The sequence below is a fragment of the Neofelis nebulosa genome, chromosome 14, assembly GCF_028018385.1.
Source record: "Neofelis nebulosa isolate mNeoNeb1 chromosome 14, mNeoNeb1.pri, whole genome shotgun sequence".
Taxonomy (NCBI): domain Eukaryota; kingdom Metazoa; phylum Chordata; class Mammalia; order Carnivora; family Felidae; genus Neofelis; species Neofelis nebulosa.
The window spans coordinates 73,681,296-73,707,868 of record NC_080795.1 but is presented as its reverse complement, the minus strand read 5'-3'; the positions used below and the strand labels follow the sequence as shown (position 1 = coordinate 73,707,868).

Here is a 26,573-nt window from a genome sequence, read left to right as displayed (position 1 = left end):
CACAACCTTTAAACCTCATGCGGGCGCTCAACCTCTTCTTAAAAAGTTGATGTTCCTGCTCTCCAGGACAACTGTCTGGTTTTAGCTCCTCTCTTCAGACCTCCCCACACCTTCCCCTCGCACTCAGCTCATGACTCTGGAGGACCGTGAAGGGCCTGAGATCTCACCCTCCTTGCAGCTTAGTTGATGTGCACTGCAAGGATGCTGGCAGAGGACACGAGACACCTGGGTCAGAGACAAAGGACTTCATTACCTACAGTAAAGGCAGTAGCCCCAGCAGCATTTATGCTGCTCCCTCGAGCCCTGATGCAGACCATACACACACACACACACACACACACACACACACACACACACACGGCTTCATTACATGGGAGAACCCTGAGTTTAGGTAACCTAAAACTATCCTGGTTGTAAGCCCACCTGACCTTTATCCCAGAACACATTCTCTTTCTACATGACAGTGAGCAGGCCTGCCCTTGTCTCCAAAGGGAGACACCATCCCTACCTTCCCATGGTCTGTTTGCTATACTACATTCTGGGGGAGGTGGTCCAGGCTAAATAAAGGCTGTTGGTGTCTGCATGCTCACAGGACAAGCACGGACACAAGAGGCAGAGAGAATCGTCCAGCAACAATGGTCTCACCTGACACTCCACTTTGAAAAAGTGAAGGTTGCTAATGGGAACGCCCTCACTTTCCTGCTGCCAAAGCTACAAAATTACCTGCAGTCTTTCTCTTCCGTCTCCTTACAGTGAAGTGTTCCTTAATCTGGATCAAAGGTCAATCCCTCCCATAAGGCCCTGTGTACAACACTCTACTGCCTTCTCCAGGGTTTGATCCCTGTACATGCTTCCTTTTAAAATCAATTTATCCTTTTTCTTCTATGACAATCTAATCAACATGCAAACGTGCCCTAAAATCTCCCATCTTTAAAAGTCCCTCCCTTGACTGATTTAAAGGAAGTGTAAAATTATAAATCTGATGCTCCCAGCTTAAATACCAAACTAGACAGTACTCTGTTGAACACCTTTTACCTGACTCTACATCATCCAACCCTACCTCTTAACCCGCACACCGCGGTGACAACCGGTTCCACACAGGCTTCCCACCTGCCTCATTCAGAGAGGTGGGGGTCCGACATCTGCCTTCCGAACTTCCATTCTCCTCGCGATCTGACACAGTACTCCTCTGAGAAGGAAGCATGGGGCACTGTGGGAAACCACTCGGTGCTCAGGTACACATTCCAGAAATGGGGGCGGGGCAGGGGGTAGTTACTGCCAACAGGCCACCCTGGAAAATGAAAGGCACGCTTCCCCGGCTTTCATCACCTGGGTGGGCAGTGCTGAGATGGACCTCCGGTCACCTACAGTGACACACAATTCATAAATGAATCCCCCTAACGAGCCCTTCTCCTTGCCTGGCACTGTTCAGGGCCCTGGCCGGGTTTGCTGGGACCGCGGCCCAGAACAATCCCTGCGTGTAAGCCTGTGTCTTAGCCCGGGTTCTCCTACAGCAGCCTGTGACCGTGCCCTCCTCAGAGTCTGCCTGTGACTCAAAGCGCAAGTACAAGGCAAAGACAGCGGAACAGAAGGCAGGGCTTGATGCTCTGTCTTGGCTCTGCTTTTTCATTCATTTGAACTTGGTGCTTGAGATCAGTATTCATCAGAATGGCTGACAGGATCCAACAAGTTAGGGCTAGAAAGAAAAGCAAGTGACACAGCACATAACACAGGCTGCTCCTTCTATGCAGCAGCTTCCCGGAAGTAGCATCAGCGAACCAGGGGGCGGAGGGGCCTGGAGCCGCTCTTTTTTTCGGAGAGAATTTACACGACAAGGAGAGATGCAAACCAGAAGCCTGGTGCAGAGAGGGCAGCGAAGCTTTCCCGGCTCACACCGAGAGCTCCACCTTCGCCACATCTTGTCACGACTGGCAGTTGCCGTTCTGGTTCTTCGACGTATGTGAGGATGCGGCCCCCTGGCAACCTGATTCCTCCTAAGAGCTCTTCATTTTTAACGAAAGCAAAATATTAAACAAACTTGACTTGGTAAATGCAGTCACTATTATACATATGTACTTATACGGAAGTAATCTGATTTTGTTTTATTGCTTCCATAGGAATTGCAAAGGGAATTTTTACATTACAAGAAGCTCACTTTGTTACATTTGCTACATATACTGGCATGAATAAGACAAATCGGTTCCATTTTTGGACAGAAAGAAGAGAGATGCTAATTGCTGGTGAAGTGTAGTATTATTCTAAAAGATAACGAGTACAGAAGCATTATGGGGTGTACCGTGTGTGTGTGCGCATGCGTGCGTGTACATTCAGGTCAACTCCAATGACAATCAAACTCTAAGCGGTCAGAGGCAACACAAATCTAAGGAACATTTATATGTTAGCTATTCAATGTCAAGGAAAAAAAAATGAGGCAAGTGTATACAGCAAAAACAGAATGATTAACAGTTTATTAAGAGTTTTAAATATCTACAAAAATATAGCCATACAAGTGAACTTCAACAAATCGTAAACTTTCAGTCTCCAAACTGGCTTGGACGTGACCCCCTACCCGCAGGATCTCCTACGGTCTCCTAGAAGGGACAAATAAAGCAAAGATCCACTTCTTGGGAATCATTATTTATCTAGGATATATAGAAGTCTACCGTGATTTAAAAACAACAAGAAAAAAACCCCCCGCAAAACCCACATCAACAGTTTACAAACAGACCAAGAGAAAGGGGTGAGAAACATTAATTCAAATGGTTTTCCTTTACATGCAATACATGCATTTTTAAATCACAGAGAAACATGAAATTTTGTAGAGCAAAGTTTGTTTTGCACTGAGTGCAAATGAATATATAACTCCTTTACTTATACCACTAAATTACATATATTTTCATACAAAAGCACACAGTGTTCATCTATAAAATGACATCCAAGTGGATGCTGGTTGTTTCTGTGTGTCCCCCTGCTCAGATGTTTTTAAATGCACAAAAATTAACACCCTTCTTTAAAAATAGAGAAGAAAAAAAGGGGAATAGAAAACATAAAACTTGGCCTATTATGTGGTGACACATTTTACCTGATCAAGAGGCAAAGTCCCAGTGACAGCTGAAGTAAGGTCATCCAACCCCCGTGCCGACTGCACTATCCTGCAGATAAACATTCACGACACCGCCCGGGAGGCCCGAGTATCATTTTAGGGATCTAGACAGCTAGGACCTTTTGCAAGAGGCTTCGAGACCCCGTACGTCAGTTTATTAAAAAACTGGAGGCATGCTTGTTCTTTTGCCACTTCCGTACATTTTTCTGTTCCTTGCAAAGGTGCCCAACAACCATATACACAAACCTCTAACATGCCATTCTCAACTGTAGTTTTTCAAACAAAAAAGGTAAGAACTGAATTGTTTTTTGAGCTACAATGTTTGATATGTATATTGTTCTTTGTAAAAAGAAACTGAATCTGAAAAGGCAATAGAATTATAAACAGGTTATTCTATAAAAATGACCTAAGAGAATTTTATATGAGTTGCAAAGAAAGTGTGATGGAATTCACTCAAATGCACATAATTTTAAGGAAACACTGTGAGGCTGGGAGCACATGTTACACGTGTAGTCTCGGTGGCCTCGATCAACAGAAGCTTCCGCTGACAATCCTTAGCACGCTTGATCACTAAAGCCACAGGCACTCTTTTGAAGTGTAATATAACAAATCCTAAACAGATGCATACAAGTTACAGTTCAAATCTTACAAATTAAAAGCCCATTTGGAGAATCTTTTGACTACGAAGATTTAAAACAATGCACAATATAAAAATGTAAATAATGCGCTTTGGAAGAAATCAAAATGTACACACTCTTCACAGGTGAACCAGTAGCTGTTTTAAATGTCTTTTTTTCTTACACTAAATACAGATCTCATTTAATTAATGGAGCCACAGCAAAATACTACTATAGTTTCAAAGTATATTCTGTAAACTAATACATCTTATGATGTAAAAAAATATTGCACGGTTTGGTATGCCAAGAGTAAGCTCTAAGCTTCTCTCAAGTAGAATGGTCAACTCTCGGCAGACAACACAGTATTACGAAAACTAGACGCTTTTTAAGTATGGCGATTTTAGGGTTGGTCATATTCTAGGAATATTATTCAAGAGATGTCTTCTTACCATAAACACGTTGAGGTATGCCTAGCACATGTTACTACAGGTCACAACATCTAAAACATGGGGACAACAAGCCACAGAACAGTTTTGCAGCCCCAAGATCAGCAATATATTTGTATGTATTTGCTTTTGCAGATAACCAGACACAAAAGCAATTCTATTTCTAAGCAGTTGTGTAGATGTTTAAGAAATACAGCAGACACCCGATGCATCTTCAACCCTCTGAAAGCACAATCTTTTAAAATTACCTGTTTGTGAAAAGTTTAAAGTACACTGTTGAACTATGGAATGATGGGAGGCCAATACATGTCCAACTCTGGAAGCCAACAGGAAGCTCAAAAGAGACTATCGTGACAGAAACCGACCCTCAAAAGTACTCTCAACCATATACAGCTCCACCGTTTCTAATGCGGTACGTGCCAAGATTTGGCTGAAGAGAAGTCTCACCGTTATTCCCAGGAAGCATGTTAACACACATTAAGGAAACCCTGAAAACTCAGCGGGGCCTTCATTTATAGGCTTTAGATCCTCTGCTGAGGTCTTCATGAGCCACTCAGTACACACACAGATCTGGAAACTTCATCTCATAGACTGGGACAGACTGGTACTGGGCATGCCCAGAAGTAATGGTCAGTGTTCCCGACGGACTAGGAGGAGGGCTGTAAACAGAAGAACAAGCCACTGTCAGCAGGTGCATTTAAAGGCTGTTCGTTTCACCGAGCATCCCAACAACTACCCGCGAACAGCCGAGTAAGACTCCTCCTGTCACACTGCCGGCCAGCTACAAGGCTAGCTGGGAAAAGAGGTGGGGATACCAAGCTGGTTTTAAGTCTAAGCCAGACGTTGCCTCTTGAATATATGCAGATGTGATTTTTAATAACAGCATGACACATGCCCATTCTGGTTCAAACTTGCTTTGTTTCCCCAGCAGAAAAACCTTTCTTATGTACACATGTTGTCGTCTTTTGCTGACAGCACGGTATCTCATCATGTGGATATGCTGCAACTGATCGAATCCGGTGGATAAATGCAAGTTCATTTCCACTTTCCATTACTATAAATAATGTTCACAGGCCTTATACATACACAATTTTATCCTGTCTCCAGGTTTACAAGGAGAATTTCTTCATCAAAGCGTACTCACAATTCTGACTTTGATACATATTGCCAGAATACCAGCAATTCGTACTTCCATCCGGAGTGTACCTGTTCTCTTTTGCTTCTGTTGTTCTTGGTTTTAAATCTTTGCCAATCTGGATTTTTAATTTTTGGGTTACTACCAGTGCTAAGTATCTTCGTAGATTTTCTGTTTCCTTTAAAATAAACTGTCTCTGTGAGTCCACAGCCTGTTGTACTCAGATGTTTTTGTCTCTTTTAACATGGGAAACTAATTTTTTGCGTGTGTGGGAAACAAATACTTTTCCACAGTTTATTTTTTGAGTCTCAACCTTATGTTTTGGGTTTTGTTTTGCTAAATGCTTAAAAATCTTACCAAAGAAATCAATATGATTTTATGACTTCCAGGTTTTGTGTATGCTAAGGAAAACTTTCCCTACACTAAGATCATTAAAAAAAAAATTAGAGAAAGACAAATATCATATGACTTCACTCATATGAGGACTTTAGGAGACAAAACAGATGAACAGAAGGGAAGGGAAGCAAAACTAATGTAAAAGCAGGGAGGGGGACAAAACATAAGAGACTGCTAAAGCTAAAGAACAAACAGGGTTACTGGAGGGGTTTTGGGAGGGGGGATGGGCTAAACGGGGAAGGGGCACTAAGGAATCTACTCCTGAAATCAGTGTTGCACTAGATGCTAACTAACTTGGATGTAAATTCAAAAAATAAATTAAAAAAAAAAAAAGTTAAAAAAATTTCCTGTATAAATTCTAGTATTTCTATGTGTATTTCTGAACAATGGGTTAAAATTTTCTGTTTTGGTAAAACTTGTGAAGAATGCCCCCATGCTCCCTCCTTTGCTGGTCAACAGTCTTTAGCAGTTGCCCACACAGGATTTATTAAGCATTTTGCTCTTTTCCCTGAAAATCTAAACTCTTGTCTTTGCCACAGATACTTGTATTTCCAAACCCTTCTCTGGAATTCCCCCTACCTGCACACGAGTCCAATCCTCTGTCAGTACCAAAGATCTAGATCATGTCTTCCTACCCGGCAGGCTCCCTGTCTGTTTTCTTCCACAGCATGCTCCCCACTGCTTTATACTGGAGTCTTTCCACACTGTCTTTGGCATCATTTGTTCAAGAATAAAACAATGACTGTGGGAACATTTCTGACTGAAACTACAGGTTCATCTGAAGAGAACAATGTCTTTAAGATACTAACTTTCTATTCAAAACAAGGTATGAGTTTCCATGTGTAAAGCGCTCTTATGTGTTTTTCAGAGATTTATAATTATTTCATATAAGTCATATACAGTTCTGTTGAGTTTGTTAGTGATTTAGAGTTATGAACATAGAGATAAATTTTAATTACATCCATATGGTAATGAATTTAGTTAATGTACGCACAAATTTATCTAACTGTAAACAGTTCTCAAGTTATTCAGTTGATTCTATTTTCCTGGTACATTATTCTATTTCTGGGAACTAACAATTACTTTGTAATCACCATTCCAGAGTTTGTGACATCCCTTTATTTTTTACTGAGAGTTAATTTTCAGAGTGAAATGCAGGTTTTAAGTGTACTGTTTAACAAGAATTGACAAATGTATACCCTGGTGTAAGCACACCCCAGTAAAGATACTGAACACTTTTGTCATTCAACAAAAAGGTCCCCCGTGTCCCTAACCAGTCAGTTTCTCCCTACTCCCACGTGCCCACATCCAACAACTATGTTCTGATCTCTGCTACTGAAGATTAGTGTTGCTGGTTCCTGAATTTCATACAGCCTGTAAAAATGGTCCACACAAGCTATACTCTTTTGTCTGGTTTCTTTTGCTCATTTTTGTTTGTTGAAAACCAAAGAAAACGCGTTCCTTTTTACTGCCGAATAGTACCGCACTCTATTAAAGATAGCCCTATTTGTCTCTTGTCTATCCGCTCTCCTGTTGAGGAACATTTGGTAATTATGAAAAAAGCTGCTAACACATTCACGTACATGTCTTTCTGTGGAAATGAGTTTTCATTTCTCCAGGTAAGTACTGAGAAATGGGATTACAGGGTCAAGAGCAGGTATATGTGTAACTCCGTGAGTAACCACTAAAGTCTTACCCAGTGATTGCACATTTTCTCTCCCGTGAGCAACGTAGGAGTGTTCTTCTATAATGTCCAATATACTGTTAGCTCATCCTATGAAATTTTGTCTTTCACATACTGTGTCACTCCGTTCTTGCATTACAATCTGGTTCTTTTTCAGTTTCCTTTTCTCCACTCAAACATGTATATCTTTTCCTTTAAATTCTTTGGCGTGTGTGTGCGTGTGGCACATGTGCATGTGTGTGTATTTTTAGGTTCTTGTCTACTAATTCCAATAACTGGATCACCTGTGGGGCTGTTTATTCTTATTGTATTTTCACACTTCTTTGCATTTCTTGTAATTTCCTTTCATTGCACTAAGGTCAAAGGGAACGAAAGAACGATGGAGTTTGAAGTGTAAGACTGTCCTGTTTCTTTTCTTGAGAATACAAATCCTTTCCCCTGTCCGGCGATTAGAGTAGGCAAATGAACAAGGAGAAATATATCAAACAAGACCAAAAACTCTGGGGGGTGCCTGGCTGGCTCAGTTGGCGAAGCGTGCAACTCTTGATCTCGGGGTTGTGGGTCTGAGCCCCACAGTGGGTGCAGAGATTACTTTAAAAAAATAAAATCTTTAAAAAAAAAAACAAAACCAAAAACTCTATTGTGTAAGTTATCCAGAAGTACACCTTCCTAATTAGGTAATCTTGGATGAATTACCTAACTTCTATGTGTCTGTTTCTATACTTGTCAAGTAAAATTAATCACTAACCTTTTAAAGGTCTGTTATAAATATTAAATGAAATAATGTACTTAGCACAGTGCCTAGAACAGCATAAGCATTCAATAAATATTAACTATTAGTAAGGGTTCAATAAATGCTATTAGAATTGCAATGCCAATGAAAGAGGATTAGCCATAATCATTATTCTAAAATATTAAAGCCACATAGCTAGGACAGTGTGATTAAATGTAATATGGTGGGTCCTAGCAACATTCCTTTTAAGAACATGAGTTATGGATATGAATTCTGATTTTTCCACTCAGTAGCTGGATGACCTTCAGCAAGTTACTGGATTTCTCTAAAGCCTCAGTGTTTTTACCCAGAAAATGAAAAAATAGCCATTTACCTAAGCTTTTCAGGGCTGTCGTGACAATTAGCAAAAGGAACAGATACAAAACATGTAGTGTAAGATCAATTACAGTCTAGACAGTTACTGTTATAATTAACAGGCAGCAGGTAAGTAAGTGCCCACATACATCGATTTTCTCTGAATCTAAGGTATGTCACATACTGCATATTACTGTCTGAGTCTCTGCTCTGAAATTCTGTGAATGAGGAATTCGTCGCTTAGTGAGGGTGGCAGGAATGGTGGGGGGAATGCCTAGAATGAGATGTGATACTGATGACAACATACTTTGCATACAATGGCAGAAAAAAGGCTGAACTAAAAGAACACGTGGACCACACAGCACGTACCTGCCTCTCCTGTTTACAGACACTGGAGTTGAAGCAAAGCAGGCTTAGCTAATCAAGTTAAAATATAAATTATACCGCTGATGTACAAAAAAAAATCCTAAAGCACAGCTCTGAACTCTGGCTCCAACACGGTGCCACGTCAGACAAAGGTCCCCTTCCACACTGAGGTCAGCAGAAGAACGTGAGTAAGCGCTTTTGTCTGCTTAGACCGAACCTGCCACTGCCCCTCTGAACCTGCCACTGCTTCTCCGTCTTGGGCTTCGCGACTTAATAACCAACACAAGCAAGTAGCCGAGTGACCAAATGTGTTAGGTACCAAATGTTTAGGACATAAAATAACTTACAACAGGACTAAAAGGGATACGACTTAGGCCCACCCAAGGAAACTTTAGCAATCGTAGTGAGCCATCCACACAGGTACAATCGGTCTTGCCCTGGAAAGAACTGTGAGGTTGAACCGTATGAAACTGCAGTTTTTTTGCAGATCAAAATGGTTAAATATGAGAAATTATCTGGTTAAGTTTATCATTACAACGTGAGTCTCCCAAACTACCCAGATCTTTTGGGACCACGGGGAAGGAAGGAAGGGGGGAAGGAAGGAAGGGGGGAAGGAAGGAAGGAAGGAAGGAAAGGAGGGAGGGAGGGAGGAAGGAAGAGAGGGACGGAGGGAGGGAGGGAAGGAAGGAAGGAAGGAAGAAAGAAGGAAGGAAGGAAGGAGGGACCTAAAAAGGGAAGCTAGGAGAGGTAGAAGGCACTGGAAGCAATGCTCCCAAGGTCTGTCCAGGGAGCAGAATGGCTACCAAGATGGAGGCACCTCTATGATCTCATGTTTGCCCTGAGTGAAAAGCACAATTACTTAAACATAATCAGCCACAACTCTACAAGGGTTTAACAGTCTCTATTTTGTTGTTACTTTATTGCTCTTGTAGTAATAAAATCCTTACCGTATGGTGAGTTCCAGTATTTGAGCAAGTCTGTCATGAAGCAAATTTGCCTATAAGGGAGAAAAAAAAAAAAAATGTTAAGAAAGGATTATTTTATTTCCCCAATACCCACCTGTAATAACACAAATGCAATTTAAAGGACAAAACATATGGGGCGCCTGGATGGCTCACGTGGTTAAGCATCTGACTCCTGATCTCAGCTCAGGTCATCATCTCATGATCTCATGATTCATGGGATCGAGCCCCGCATCGGGCTCTGCGCGGTCAGTGCAGAGCCTGCTTGGGATTCTCTCTCTCCCTCTCTCTCTGCTCCTCCCCCACGTGCACACACTCCCTCTCAAAATAAACAAACAAACATTAAAAAAAAAAAAAAAAAAAAAAAGACAAAGCATAAGTACAACCATGAGGCTCAGGGCACAGAAGGCTTTCATGTTTTGGTTTTATCTCACATGCTGGAACCGAATGTAAAGTTTCTTTCATCCGTTTCCTAGTCTCATTGGTAAAAACAAACCAACAGACGCACAAGACAAAACACCCACAGCAAAATCCCGGAGAGCCACTGCACAACAAGTACCACGGCCACAGGAACCACCCACGTGTGGTTTGCGATCTGCCATTTCCATCAGTTTGTGTTACATGAAGACATCACTTAGGCTTTGTGGCCAGGCTGCCAGCCCTCAGTCCCTATCTGACACATTACCCCGTGCCCCGCTGATCCGCGTGAAGTTCAGAACCTACCAACTAATTACCAAAACGCCACAAAAATCAAACCCAACCCCCACCCCCTTTACCAACTGTTCACTTACTTTGGACTCACACTGTGCTGCTATTTCTTCAAAAGGTGCTTTCTGGAATTTCTCTATCACAAGACGCCTCTTTTCCTTTTCCTGTTCTTCCATTCCACTGGTATCTATAGAAATGTTTACAAAGACCCATTAAAGGGAATACAGACTTTTATTGAAACTCGTCAATAACCAGGAAAGCAAATAATCTATAAATCAAAAATAAAGGTAATTTACAGGACTAATTTTAAAAGAAAAGAAGCAAAAACCCAACCTCCATGAAATGTCTAGAAGGCTAGAAAGCGCATATATATATAGTTGTTTTTTCTTAATCTAAGGGTTAAAGCCACATAGTAAGAGACCCTTTGTCAAAGACTCCCTTTGTCTCTCTTACCAAAATAGGAGGGTGACAACTCCCTCCATGTGAAACAATTTCAAGGTCCTTCCTGAAAGATGATCCCCTCATGAATATTCATGCCCTCATACATATGAGATACGAAATTAAAAGTCTGCTATACTTGATACTGAATGGCACAACTGAAATACAGAGTCGTTTGGAACCACACTGTTGTAGCCTTTTCCATTTATTTACAATTTGGAAAGACATTTTATCTTAACATGCTGGGTGGTCCGACCAAAGTTTGTGAGACAGTCAAGTAAATAAATGCCTGCCTTGATACTACTGATTAGTGTGTATATTTGCTGAAGAATATGAAAATAGGGACACTTTATGGCTTCTTATTAATGGTCTGTTTAACGCCCCATCAATTCTTCAGGTTGTTGTTTGGCTCCCCTGGTGGAGAATTTCATAGAACGAAATGCATGGTCTTCAACATTCTTTAAACCAGCCTGCTTTTCAGGTAGATAACTGCGGATAATAATTAGCTAGTTTTAAAAAGTGGAAACAGCATAAAGAGCAGGTCAAAAGGAAACAGGCATTACATACTTTCCTTTGAAATTGTGGTAGATTAACCAAGGTGAAGAATGTATATACTTCTGAATGACTATCAGCAGAGAGCTATGACCACCTCTCTGCTGTTCGCTAGACTGGGGCAAGCAATTCAAATGTGCCAGAGGCCAGGCAGGAGACATACATGTTTAAATCAGGTCAGGTAAAAGCAGCAGAAAATAAGGGGGACTTGGGCAAGATGAGGCATATACAACCTGGTCTCAAATATTCAATTTCTGCGAATATTTCCACCTAAACTTGGCCTGGAGACAGCAAGTTTGTTTTCCATGCTCATTAGGCAGTTCTCAAGCTTTCTGGCTTCAAGAATCCTTTTTACATCCTTGAAAGTTACAAGGAAATCAAGTAGTATTCTAAAAATGTATTCTATCCATTGATATTTTCCGTGTTATAAAACTGAGAAACTTTAAAAATGTTTAATTCATTTAAAAATAAACCATTTAACAATAATGAAACCATTATATGTTAACATAAACAAGATTTGCTTAATGAAAAAAATGACCATCCTTTTCAAAATGAAAAACTGAGTGAAGAAAGTGGCATTGTTTTATATTTTTGCAAATCTCTTTAATGTCTTGGCTTAACAGAAGGCAAATGCAGCCAATCCACTGCAATGTGTTATTTTCGTTGAAGTATGTAAAGAAAATCCAGCCTCACACAGATATGTATTGGGAAAGAGTGTTTTAACAGCCTGTCACAGAACTGTAAGAATTTCTTCTTGCACACTCCAACAGTCCTCGAGAAGTGGTAGTTTTCTTAAAAGTTAGTTGCGATATGGGGTTTCTAGGTGGCTCAGTTGGTTAAGCGTCTGACTTGATTTTGGCTCAGGTTGTGATCTCCCAGTTCATGGGTTTGAGCCCTGCATCAGGCTCTACGCTGACAGCACACAGCCTGCTTGGGATTCTCTCTCTTGCCCTCTCTCTCTGCCCCTCCCTGTTTGCCCTTCTCTCTCTCTCTCTCTCTCTCTCTCTCTCTCTCTCTCTCTCAAAATACGTGAGTATGAAAAACAAAGTGCAATATGAAATGTGAAATCTTACTAATACATTTCTTGTAACTGGTCATGGTAAAATCTATTCATCTATTTTGCACTCCGAATAATCCTCATTTATGCACGACTTTGTAACATCATGCAACGCTCATTTGGAATAATGACCCAGTGATTTATGCAGGTTCTCTAAATACAGACGTGTTTCATTATACAATTTTTAAAATCATATTTGTTAGTTATTACAGCTGATCTCATTGGAAATGTCTCTAAATATTGGGGACCTGTCAAACTCTCCAGCATAGACAAAAGTTTCAAAATTTTAATTTTGTTCAAAGTGCTGATTTTACCATTAGAGGCAAATACAGTGAGGATGGTTTTGTGTTTTCTCTTGACGTCACAGCTTCATTTATTTTCCAGAAAATGTCTACCAAATACCATAGGTTTTCCATCAGTCTTTTTTTTAAGTAAAAATGGTGTTCTTTATAAAAATCGACTAGCGTAAGCTTGCGTATCAAGGCAATCCAAGTGCTCTGTGTGCACTTCCCAAAGATACGTACCCATGCGCTGAGATTTAATAAAATAATTTATAATTAAGAGCATTCCTAAATAAAATCTCGTTTTAAAATAACCGTGTGTGCTGAAGAATACGACCACTGCCGGTCTAGCGTAATGCCACTGCCTGTACTCATGTTGCCCGATGCAGTATGAGGCTAACGGTGCCTTAATGTTAGGACGAAAATACTTTTTCACTTGAACGGTCCGCTGAAAGAGCCACCACTGGCTATCCAGGAGCCACAGTCATACTATGAGAACCACTGCCCCAGACTGTACATTTCCAATGGGGGTTCAAAGTCGCTTACGGAGTTCAATTTTATTTTGGCAAATCTGCCATGGTCTTACAGTCACAAAAAAATCCTCTCACGGATTAAGCCAGGAAAGGTCAGATTTCATGTCATGTATGATGGGTGCTAGAGCACTCCACCTTTCCTAGACACCAATTTTCTTAAACTAACATCTCTGAGAGCCAATTCCCACCCCATACTGCTTTGCCAATTAGAAATGAATTGTGAACAAGGCACCATTCGCCTAGTGGTAATTTATATTAATACCTAATTTAGGGGCGCCTGGGTGGCTCAGTCTGTTAAGCGTCTGACTTCGGCTCAGGTCGTGATGTCACAGTTCGTGGGTTTCAAGCCCCACATCAGGCTCTGTGCCGATACCTCGGAGCCTAGAGCCTGCTTCAGATTCTCTGTCTCCCTCTCTCTGTCCATCCCTCCCAAGCTTGTGCTCTTTCTCTCAAAAGTCAGTAAAACATTAAAAACAAACAAAACTTAATTGAAGGAACCACTTCAAACTTTTAAAAAGGAGGCAAAATACCAGATATAATTTATTTCCATAAAGGCCAAAGAGGAAAAAAAACCACAGTACTATGTTATGTGAAGTAAAAAGATTAATCAGTGAGATGTGGGTATGAAAGCTGGCGTCAGCATTTACTAGCCATGTGACCTCAGGAGAGTTTAATTTCTCCGCCCCAATGTTCTCGCCTAGAACACCGCACGAGTTAACATGGTGCTATCGTGCCTGCTGACGACCTCAGGCCACTTCTTTCTCTCACCCTGTTGGAAACACGCTTGTCATTACATGACAGGCCTGTTACAAGTCACTGTTTAATTTTCTCAGGTCTTTTCAGAATTCGCATCCCTCTCTCTCCTACAAAAGGAAACATGCTGTTTTCGTGAAGTTCGTGAAGCCCGCAAGTTGGTCACCAGACAAGGGTGGCACTGAAATAGTGATGTGCTTTCAGAATTCTAAGAGAGTCACTCTTTGCAAAGGAAAAGAATAACCTATGACAAGACAGGACAAGTGTAAAAGTCTAAAAAACGTGGCTGAATAAATCCATTACACAACCACACAGAAACGCCATGCCGTGTGTGTTCACACTGGCACCTAATCCAGTAAGGGGACAGCGGTGAGCCAGCCGGCAAAGCATCAGGACAGTGAACGAAAATCTCACCAATTGCTTTCTTCAGCGCTTCAAAGGTGATTTCTTCAGTGTTACTAACCTAGGGAAAAGTGATTTGACGTAAAACAAAGAGTTACGAAAGGTCAATACAAATAATACCTTCACCCAGTTACAAGTATCTAAGAACAGATTTCAACAGATTTTTTCCTTCCTTCTTTGTGTTCGCCGGGTTTGTGATTACAGCCACTCTGTCCCTGGTGGTGACAAGGGTCTACTGCAGTGACTACTGCGAGGCTGGCAGCATCAGCCCCCTCCCGGCAGCCGAAGCACCGCTGAGTCACAGAACTCAATCCCCAATCGCCGCGTGGGCAAGGCCCGAGTCCCGCTGGCTGAGCCAGGCTTCGTAGGCAAACAGTGCTTGGAGGTATTCAAGGCAGAGACCATGTGTACATACGGTCCAGCTATGTAACACATGAAAACCAAGGCCTCTCCACCGTCTAGATTATCGGTGCCACGTACAGTTTACTATTCAAAAACAAACTGAAAATTTTAACACGGTTTAAGAAAAAGCAAGAATTGCTACTCGGGCAAGTGTTCAAGGAGTATAGCTAATCAACATCTTAAAATAATTACATTCTGGATGTTCTTAGGTCAACCACCAAGACCTACTCTCCAAAACTACCCTTTATAAAAGGCATGAAATCAACCGCCTTATGATAAGAAGGCAGTCATAGTTTTTATGGCACGAGTGCATTTTCGGGAGTAACACACCCAGCTACTACGGTACCTCCGAATGAAAGTGAAGAAATGATACCTGCGTACTTGCCTGGGCCTCTGGTCGTCCCTAATTTTAGCTCACGAGCGTCTTTCGCTAAGGCTAAGGCGGCAAGACTAACGAAAGCAAGACTTCGTGCCGGGCACCTGAGCTTCTCTGTAACTCAAAGGCTTTAGCGGGAAATCAAGCAGCAAGGGCTCCACTACCTCCGTTTTCCCACTGAGGGCTCATATTTCTAGGTGAAGTCAGATTAAACTTGGGAATCTTCAGTTGCTTTGTTCTAGATATTTGGAGCAGAGACACAGGATTAGGCTCTGGCTCGTTCATTACTGGTACTTAGAAGCAATCTAATATCTCAATGAAAAAAAAAAACAACAACACTGTTATTCTTACAACTGGTCAGGAGTTTTAGGCTTTTGAGGAACTGCTACAGTACAGGGGAAAGAACACCGAAGAAGCTACAAGGCCAGCATTCTTGTGACACATAATTGGTCACGATTACCTGTCTGGTCCCAGGTACGTGAAAAGCTGAAGTACTTTATTCCAAAAACCCTTCTTCTCTGTGGGTTCTTGTCTTCCCGAATTCACGTGATCATGATATCCCTCTCCTTTCTCCGACTCCTTTTAAGTCACCTCTTGGCCCTGCCCATTCTGCTCTAGAACAGGCGACTGGCCTCCTGCCTCCGTATCTCCAGCCTGGCTACCCCAGGCCCTCCTTGCCCAAGGTGGAGACTATTAAAAGGATGTACTAATTGGCCTCTCTACTTTCAGTCTCTTCTTCCCAGTTCAGCCTGGTCACGCTTCTGAGATTCCTCTCATGAAAGCATAGCTCCGATAACGACACTGCCCACATTCCAGGGTCTCCCTACTTCCTGCCAGATTACATACAAAGCCCTCAGGTGGGCGTCAAAGCCTTCTGTAATTTGGCTTCCAGCTTGTTTCCCAGCTTCCCTTCTGTGAATCTGAATCCTATTTAAAAAGGAAAAAGGACCAGCCGCTTTATACCAGTGTTTAATGATTCGTATTTTTCACAGTTAGTTCTAGCCTAGAAGGGAATGTTATTTTGCCTTCTCGTACTTGAACAGTCATTCCTAATATGCAAAATCAGATTCCATAATGGTAAACGAGCCCGAGACTCCAATGCGCTCAAGTAGCTGTTGAAGACGAGCCACCCCTTCACCGGCGCCCAGCCAAACTCCAGTGTGTTTGCCTTCGCACAGACGGCTTGCACTGGGGCTCTGCAGAAACGGTGCAAAGGCACCAGCCTCGGGGAGTTTCAACACCCCTTTTACTCTTGGTAACCTGAACCTTATTCACGATCTGTAACTCTACCCTAGACTGTACAACGCCCTTGGGGCTGCGTGAAATCTGCTGTTTGTCTGGTCTTCTTCCAATCGGTCCAGGTGCTCTGTTACTTTCACGGACACCTTAGTAATTTTATGGCACCTAGGAGAGCAGCCTCTGACTGATATTACACCAGACTCGTTTTGTTAGCACACATGCAAGCTTCTTTACTTGCATTTGGGAAAAGGCAGGGTATGAATATGTAAAATAAGGGTCTGTTGTTGGTCCTGGACTAAACAAGAATTCTTTGCAGCCAGCCAGCGACTTAATTTTGTACGAAGAAAACTTCGATATGCACTCAAAATGCAATGTTACACATACAGCCTCCCATCCATTCCCCCAAATAATCAAGCACCGACTATTATCTATTAGAGAGAAGAATCAAGTGGTGATTTCAGGTTCTACTCATATCCATTATGCATATCAGTCATGCCCATAATGCTCAGAGATCAAAGAATCATGTCAATGCTGCTTTATGCTATTAGTCAAGCTGATAATTTTATCTCAGGAGGCAGAGGCATTTCTATTCCATGTTAGCCATTTATCTTCTTGAATATTTTTAGATATCTCTCCATCTATAGATCTCCATCCACATATCTATATAGATATATAGATTTCTATATAAATATATAGGTAAGGATATATAGATATCTCTAATCTATCTATCTATCTATCTATCTATCTAGGGCAATTTTTAGATAAAGTTCACTAAGTGATTCATGGTGGGCAAAGGTTTGAATTGCAAACATTACTAGCGACAAACCTCAAGTAGCCCAGGTATTTCAATAGACTACTGCTAACAATCTGAGTCCTTATTTAGGGAAACAGAAGTTTGCTAGGATCTCAGCTATATAATCTGACTTTCTGAAAAAAGTTACAAGCTCTAAAAGCAGACATGGGATATATCTGAGGATGAACCGAGATTATGTACATAAAATTTCAAATAATTATGATCAAATACAAGAATGTTTTTTAATGAGCGATTTTCTTATTTGATTGTTAGCAAATATATTTAACCATAGTTTGATAGTTACACCATCAACTGTTAGGTGAACACCTAACTGATGCGAATTTCTCCTGTCCATACTATGAAATTAATTAGTTCTGGCCTAGAAGGGAATGTTATTTTGTCTTCTGGTATTTGAACAGTCATTCCTAATAATGCAAAATCATATTCCATAATGGTAAACGAGTTTGAAACTCCAAAGTGCTCAGGTAAATCTTCTAATAACCTGTACTTAACTTTTCAGCTCAGTGTGTAGCATATTTGACTTAGGACTTAGAGCAAAGAGAAAACAGGATCTTTAACAAGTTAACACATGTATTAGTGGACTTTTAATTGCAAAATTTATGTGTAAGAATCTTACTATAGTTAACTCTTTGTACAAATGCTTCTTCAGTTCATTTTATCAAAACAGATGGACTCTTTAGAATAATCTGAAGTGCTATATATATATGTTTTTAAATAAAAATGGTTAACAAAAGGAGGATGGAATACTAGTGAATAAAACGTATTGCACACTCTTGATAAAATATATAAACTAAGGCTTTGGATTGATTTCTTCCCTCAAAAGGTAACAGCAGGAAATTCATGATCATTAAAACACAGAGCTAGCACAATACCTTCCTGACTAGTAAAAAGTACATAAATTAAAATGGCTTTGAAGAGGTGAATTTAGAAAAGATGATTTTTCTTGAGCCTTAAACTGGCAAGAAATTACACGTGCCACATTTCAAAATGAATACTAACTGCCTCTTCAATTGCTATTGACATTCTGCTTATAATTTCTTAATGAAGCTGATTAATTCTACTTACTGTGGGGCACTGAACAGCATAAAAAGATGTAAGCCAGTCAGCTGTGGCCTGGCCACTAGTAAGTTTAAATTCCCGAAGGTGAGCTGACAAGGATTGGGAGGGGGAGTGGGGAAGAAGGAGGTGAAAGCATGAATTCAGGCAAATTCCTTCCCCCTTTCTGAGACGGATGATCTCTTCTTTACACTGTATCATGACAAATAATGAAACACCTAGGAAGGAAGGCAAGCAAGCCCCAAGGAGAAGGCTGGCTTGACATGCTGGTATTCCGGCATTTCTATTGGACTATCAAAAAATTCTCTGGCGATTTGTGTGGAGTAAGTCGTAGCCAATACTAGCTGCTTTTTCCTCCTAAAGCACAGGAGGGTACACTTTTGTGCTCCATTGAAACAGGAGGAGAGCATCAAATCTGACATTTCAAATAAGCCACAGTCCTTACATCTGGCATTGACACAGCGTAGCCTAATGAAACTCATTACAGTTACTCTCAAATGATAAAAAAACTTTCCCTTATAGATGAGGCTTTGGAACCTTTCAGGTATACTTGCCTTCGCATGAGATTGTACAATTTCGTTTATTCTCAAAATTTGTGTTTCATAAATCTTTAAAAATAAACAGGGTCTGGAGAGCTTCCTAATTTATAATAACAGGCCTTATGTGGTATTTTTTTACTGATAAAAAAACTTAGTTCTGTTTCACGGATCCTTTTAGCACACTAAATTACAATGTAAGACCTAATGACATCATAATACATACTGTTAAGTGTACGCATCTTTACCGATAGCTGAGTTTCATAAAATACATAAAAAATAAGCTCAAGGCTAAATCAGATTAGTGGACTAATAGTTTTGTTGAGTTGGGGGGAAATTCAGAGTCCTGTTTGCTCCTGTTCAAAAGTCTGGAGGGGCACAAAACTCTTCTACACTGACGTCTCTCTCAAGAAAGCACTCTGCCGGACACCTTCAGCAACTTACCACATCATCAGAAGGGATGCTGTTGGGCAAAATATCCACCTGAATGGATACGGTGTCCACAATACTTTTTCTTCTAGAAAGTCGATCTTCATCTAAAATGAAAATTGTATTTTCCCCATTATTTGCTAGTGAGAAAAAGTATGTCCTTTATAAATTCTACTTCAGATTTCAAAAATTTTAGAAAGTCAAAGACAGTCTGTTTCTCTCTTTCTAAATAAAAGCACTGTGTTCTCAGACTCCTAAATTTCATCAAGCAGGTTAAAAAAATAAAATTGGTGGGGTGAACTGGAATAAGGTTAATAGTTGTATTTTTCAATAAGGGGCCTTCAGAACAGCAACAGTTCCATCATCTGATAATGTAATCAAAACTAAAAGTCAACACTGAAGGGAGGGATCACAGAATCTAAATGGGGTATGCTCATTTTGACTGAAAACTCCCAATACTGCCCCTGTAGCTCTCATGTTTCCTCGAAAGTGCGAAAGCTGCGCACGAACTGGTTCCAGGGGGCAACTCGGGAGCCCACGTCTGGGAGGATGCCACGAACCACACTTGTGGACCAAAAGGGCCTGCTGCCCCGGGTAGGAGCTCCTCGCCACCCTTCCCGGCCACTCCGCTCCACTGGCTCCTGACCTGTGGCTTAAGGCAACCACCCGGTCCGAAAACCCTCCCTTGGCTTCAATGCTCCAGCGAGGCCCCCTGCCCCTCCCTTCTGCACACCGGCTCACTTGCTTGGTCTCGACCAACTGTTCTAATCTTCCTTCCGCCGCCGCGCCTTCTTAGACCGAGTTACAATCCTGCCCTCAACTGCTCTTCTCGGGAGGCCTTTTTTCATAAAAATCCTGTGTCTTCCTAACCAGTCAGTTCACCGGCTACTCCTTGGCCCCCTGCCTGCCTAATTACTTCATGGGAATTTCAGTTTTTTTTTTTATTATAATCTCCTTCCACACATGCTTTCCTACTTCAATTTTCTCTTTCCGCATTCAGCACATCTATTGAGTGATTAGGCACCGTGTTCGCCGTGAGGGGCAGACTGCCGAATGAAATCCACTCCAGACTAAAGGCGAAGACCGAAAACAGACAATGACACAAATGATGAGGTGTGATGGAGAAGCACAGGGTGCTAGGAGAACATCCGACAGTCATGGCTTCATCAGAAAAACGGAAGCCGCTTTGAGGATCCCGATACACAGAATTAGAGGTTTATTCAACCATGGCTGGAATTGGACAAGTACATTCTCTCTTCTGAGCTCCAGCTCACTATTTCCAATTTTCTATTCATCAGTTCTATTCCACATGTTCTAAACCCAATTTTAACATCTCTAATAAACTGTCTTTATCTCACACTGACCTATGTATTTTCAAGAGTGCCGTCATTAATATCCTTCATCTCTTTCGCCTCAATTCTTAGGGTGGCTTCCTAGATGATCTAATTGCTCTCCCTTCTATATGAACAGCTATGAGTGCTGTTTTCAGAGTAAATCACTTTCCGTCTCAATTATAATTTTAAAACAAATACGGCTCACTGACTAATATAAAGCTTCCCAAGCTTTTGAAATTGGGCTTAAAACATGTCAGCGATAGGCGGAAGAGGCTGCCTCCACTGCAGGCTCTGGTGGCCCCAGGACCCACTCAGCTACTGGAAGTGCTGAGGAAATCAATATCCACACACCGGGAATGTTCCCAACAACAGCTGGGAAGCTCAGGTCTAGAGCCCATGTCTAACAGCACAGTCACTTCATATGCTGGCAATACCCCATCTTTCCAACCCTATTTTGTACAGACTGTGGTTTTCTTCTACTGAAAGGGTCAAGAATGAAGAACTAAATGAAGGCCGGCAGAGATGAAGAAACTGCTTTCTCTCTTACCGACTACTTTTCTACTCCAAGGGAGCTTTCCACGGTAGTAATTAACAGTTAATCACATGTGGTAGTTCACCCTCTTTGTAGGCAGATAGGAGGACTGCAATTCCAGCTTCTCTGTGGTTTGGAGGGACCATGTAACTAGTTCTGGCCGATACAGTACAAGCAGTGCTCCAGAGAGCAGCTGCCCCATTCGGCTTGGATTCCGAATGGGATCATGAAGTCGCACGCAGTCTGAGCAACACATCTTTACTTTAAACCACCAAGACCCTACAAGTTTGTGACCACAACATAACTCAGCCAGGGTTCAGCGCTGGTGCTGACACTCTGGGCCAGATAATTCTCGGGCTTGGGTTTCTGTGTATTGCGCGATGTCAGCTTCTCCCACTAGAAGCCAGTAGGGCTACCCCACCCCTCCTTGCCCCAGTGGTGAGAACTAAAAATGTCCCCGGGACTCACAAATATTCATTGGCATGGGCAACATCACCCTCAGTTGAGAATCACTGACCCAGTCCATCCTGACCGATCGCAGCCCTTTCCGCAACGTTCCCTGTATGTCACCATCACATCATAAGCGCCTTAAAACACTAACCACATCACTCCGCCAAGCTACCCACCTCTTGAGGAATTAAAAAGCCGTTCTGGGCTTACCAGCAGTAACTTCAACTGCCCCCTAATTTATCTAGCGTTCAAGTTAAATGTGCTATTCTCCCATCTCCGAGCATACTTTGGCCTATCTACCTTCCATACTTTCCTACAAACAGAAACCCCTACTGGAAATACTTTATTACCTGCCCTTCTTTATATCCTCACCACTATACAAATTCTCGTCTTTCAAGACCTACTTGAATATCACTTCCTTAAAATATTAAATATTACTCCAATTATTTCTACTTACCCCTCTTTCCTCTACCTATAAAAATTTACTATCCATTACGACTGCTCTTTCCCCATCACCCTTCAGTCATTATTGCCCTTCTAACATTTCCCGGGCCTTGTACTAAGACATGTAAACAGACACCTTCTCTCATCAACCACAGCAGGGCTCAGTGACAGACTCTGTGCTTTGCATCTGCCACGCAGATATAAATTAGCAAACACGATGGCATCAGTGGCACTGTCACGGCTGACTTGCTTTTGCCCTCGAAGCTGGCCAACTGTCAAGGTCTCCTCAGAACTCACAACGAGGAACAACCTGCTTCTCACAAAGAACCCCATAAAAGGATTTCTAGGTTAAAATATATAGGCTGATACATGGTATGGAAGAGTCAGCTTTAAGCCCAAGATAAAAATAAAAGGGGGAGAGAGGCATGGGCGCAGGAAAGGAATCACTGAGTGGCAAAATCAATGAGAACATAGTCCAGAGGGAGTGGATTTAAGAAGATTAAACATTTTTAAAGGGAAGAAAAAAAAAAAAGTAACGGGAAACTCTAATGCTGTATATTCACAACTTTCTTCTTTGGACCTACACAGTCACCTGCTTACAGGTGCCAACTGTAATCAGATCTCATATACAGCTTCCCAGGATGGAAGCTGACAAGGATGATGCCCTCGTTCGTCCCCATGGGCCACCTGCATCTGCTCCTGACCCTTTCCCAGCCTCCTGAAATGCCACCTCACCGCAGCCTCTCGGACGGACTGTTCTGCTGACTCCAGAGAACCGCCTTGTCACCACCTCAGTGTCTTGATATATACACCCTTTGGAGGGACCCAGGCTTCCCTTCCTCAAGGGGGGCTGGGGCGCTCCCAGACACCGTGCCCTCTCCACTCTCCCATCCCGCCTGCTACTCTGCACCCTGGATCTGCTACTCACGGTGGTAATCATCATCTCTTCTTTTTGTTTTTAACTAGAACTTGGATGTTAGAAGCAATTCTCAGAGCTATGCCCAATTTCCTTCAGTGATGTTTTGCCGCCACTTGGTTTATCTGTGTATAACGTACGTAACTGCACTGAAATGGCTAAGAAACAGAGGAGACAGTGTGAATGCAAGAATGGCACAGAACTACATGAAACTGTTCTCAATGTAATTTCCCATGGCTCTATAAAAAAGTAAGACACAGGAACTGACTTCGCTGTATGTATTAAGTCACAAATGTAATTAGAGCTGCTATACCGCTCAGATTCCATTACAAATCTACCTGTGGCAAAATGAAATTTCACACGTAATTTACACAAAATTCAAAGTGTCACAGTTTAATGCTAATACGACTCATACAGATACAACTTTCCGGGCCCTAAAGAAAAAACACAAAATTCCATCTAGAGCTGATGCATATTTACAGAATAAAAACAACTAAAAAGTTACTGTCACCATGGAATAAAAAGTCAGTGTGATATAGAAGACAATCCCTTTTTTAAAAAAAGATTTTAAACCAGAACCTCTACTATTTCTCCAAAGGAGAATATACTTTTATAAGCATATACTGATTGATACATGACAGGTTTTGATAACGCAGATAAAGGTATTCTTGTGTTATAAATGCTTTTGATCAATAGGACAAATTAACAAAATTCAAAATCCCGACTAAAAAATGAAGAAATTGAAAAACGACTAATACTATTCTTATGTTTATGTGGCGTTTTGTTGTTTTTAAAAGTGCTTTCATGTATCTAACCAATTTAAGCCAAAAGGCTCAGCTACAGTTCCTGCTTCACAGATGAGAGACGAGTGGACAAGCCCAAGGCCGTGTGGCGAAGGCAGAGCCAAGCCCGCGTCCTCTTTTTCTCTTCACTCCTTCACCCCGAGAAGGCCTCCTCCCTGGGCCTCCTGCAAGCGTCCCCTATTCTGCTAATTTCAAAATTCTCATTACAACCTCCGAACTCCCACACAAACTCCAGCCCTGACTCCGACTACAGGGCCCCCGACTGGGATGGCGTCAAAGATACTCGACAAGAGGCCAATCCCCTAAACTAGCCACTCTTTCCTATTCATTTGTTAATAAAAACTCCTTCCTCCCATCATCCGAGACCCAAAACTACACATAGACAGTTACATCTGAAATGCATGGTTTCTTCTTTCTTTGCTTAAACTCAGTCACATCACCCAACCCTCCAAAACAAAAGCAGATGACAAAAATAAATGAAGCAGCAAATTCGCTCCACTCTTGCCCTCAGGGGGGTGCCACCTACCCAAGCGTTCAAGGCAGAAACCCCGACAAAATCTCTGGCTTTCTCTTTGCCCCCCCATATTAATCGACTGCTTCCAAATTCTTTCTTGTACGTTTTTCTAGAATCCACCCACTTGGCTGTACTCTGTCATCTCTCCTGGAGATTAATACAGAGCATTCTAAAGACGGTGCTCCGTCTCCACTGTGCTAAGCTACAACAGAGGAATACTTCCACAGTGCCTACCCCTGTTGACAATCACTCAATGACTCCCCACTGCTCACAGAAGAGTGCAAACTAGTCGACCTGGTTCTACAATTTCCAACTCTATTCTGCCAATTCAGTCCAAGTAGACTTATTTAATACTAATTCCCTGAAAAAGCCATGTTCTTGCCTCCCTCCACTCTTTCATACGTGCTGTCACTTCTGCGGGAAACACGTGTCTAACACTCGCTTCAGGCTCAGCCTAGGAATTTCTCCCTGTGGAAGACATCACTGGCCCATCGAACCTGGACCGAATGCTCTCCTCACTGCTGCCTGGGACCCCTGAACTTCTCTGATCGGAGCCGTTAAGGTCTGTTGTGACTGCCCAGTTATTTACCCTGTTGGGAGACAAACTGTATCATGAATTAGCTTCTTTCCTATGCACGTGGCACCAAACTAGTAAAACACCATCTTGGGAAAACTGAGCAAAGAATCACTCAAATCCTCTTCCGTGTTCTGTGGTCCAAGATGAAGAACCCCGTTGAGGAAGACTATCAGTTTTGTGTAAGTAGAGGCTTCTACCTATCTCGTTCATTCCTGTTTCTGTTTGCACAGAAGCTAGAACTGTAAATACTCATAGGTACTTAATTAGACAAGTTTACTACAGCCACTGGCACCTCTGACTGATCTAGCTGAGGGGTTATTACTGTACCCCTCATGGAGGAGCATTTCACACATGCCTAGACATGCACTATTCACTCAAATTCTGGGTTGAGATAGAAGAAAAATGCTGTAACTACCTAACGTTCATTGACCGCTTACTAGATGTCAGTCACCAATGGTTCAACAAACTTTAGGCAGACCATTCTTCTTTCTTTCAAACCAGCCGCCATTACATTTCAATCATGTGTCTGCCTTCTCTACTAGATTTTAATCCTTATAATATCACTCTACCTTCAAAAATCCCCATGTTTGGTATATAGTAGGCAATCAGTCAGGGCTTGTGGAATGCATGAAAAAATCCATCTGGATCAACAGGGATGACTGAACAATCTTGATGTACGTGGAAAGAGTTAGCAAAATCAAGAGATTAAGCACCTAACTGAATAGGCAAGGCAGTGCATTCTAGTGGTGTTACCTCATCAAATTATTTCATTTCAACCTCATTATTCTCATGTGTAAACAAAGATAATGTTACCCTCTTCATCATTTTTAAGATTAAATGAGAAAATGAATACAAGCACTTATCTTAGTGACTGGCATGGAGTTAATGCACACTAAACAGCTGCTAATATTTCAATGATGACAGGTATACACGCATGGTACACAAGAAACTAAACACGTTTTGCGTTCTGTTGAAGGTATTATTAAATCCCCTACTTTTAAAAATAAATATCAGATGGTTACACGACACAAAGAAATTTTAATAACCAATTGATTATACCATAAAGTATCCCTGCATCTTCGGACTCTTTCTGCACTAAGGCAGGACGTATGTGCCACAGACTGTTTCTAAACTATCAAAGTCTTGGGACACCTGGGTGGCTCAGTCGGTTGTGTCTGACTTTGGCTCAGGTCATGACCTTGTGGTTCGTGAGTTCGAGCCCCGCGTCGGGCTCTGTGCTGACAGCTCAGAGCCTGGAGCCTGTTTCAGATTCTGTGTCTCCCTCTCTCTCTGCCCCTCCCCTGCTCACACTCTGTCTCCCTCTCTCTTAAAAACTATCAAAATCTTTATAAATTAAAAAATCTTATTCATACTGAGGGATTTCTATGCAGTTACATAATTAAGTATACACTGAAATATATTCAGAATTCTTCCAGTGAATGGTAGCAAGGCATTAAGAAAGAGAATACGTCTCTTGGAGGGTTACGGGGGAGAGCAAACCATCTGTTAAAAAACCAAAAAGCACCATAATTTTCATTAAAAATTGTTACTCATTACAGAGTTAAAGGAACATGGTAAAAGGAAATAGCAGGGGGTGAAAATACACTATGGCTACTGGGAAGGCGAAGGGA

The 26,573-nt window shown here is 41.7% G+C and overlaps 1 protein-coding gene across 4 annotated transcripts in view; it reads right to left on the bottom strand.

Moving 5' to 3' along the window:
- Nucleotides 1-3,541: 3,541 nt before the first annotated feature.
- Nucleotides 3,542-26,573, bottom strand: part of EFR3A (EFR3 homolog A) — a 105,980-nt gene continuing 82,948 nt past the window's right edge. For 3 of the 4 annotated variants that reach the window (XM_058699097.1, XM_058699096.1, XM_058699095.1), the window contains 5 exons: nt 19,388-19,479; nt 14,533-14,581; nt 10,588-10,691; nt 9,782-9,831; nt 3,542-4,825 (listed from right to left, as the gene is read on the bottom strand). In XM_058699097.1, the coding sequence (XP_058555080.1) occupies nt 4,720-4,825; nt 9,782-9,831; nt 10,588-10,691; nt 14,533-14,581; nt 19,388-19,479 (401 nt within the window). In that variant the 3' untranslated portion in view covers nt 3,542-4,719. Of the gene's footprint in view, nt 4,826-9,781; nt 9,832-10,587; nt 10,692-14,532; nt 14,582-19,381; nt 19,480-23,060; nt 23,207-26,573 lie in introns of those variants that run through there. The other variant, XM_058699098.1, reaches the window with a different exon arrangement.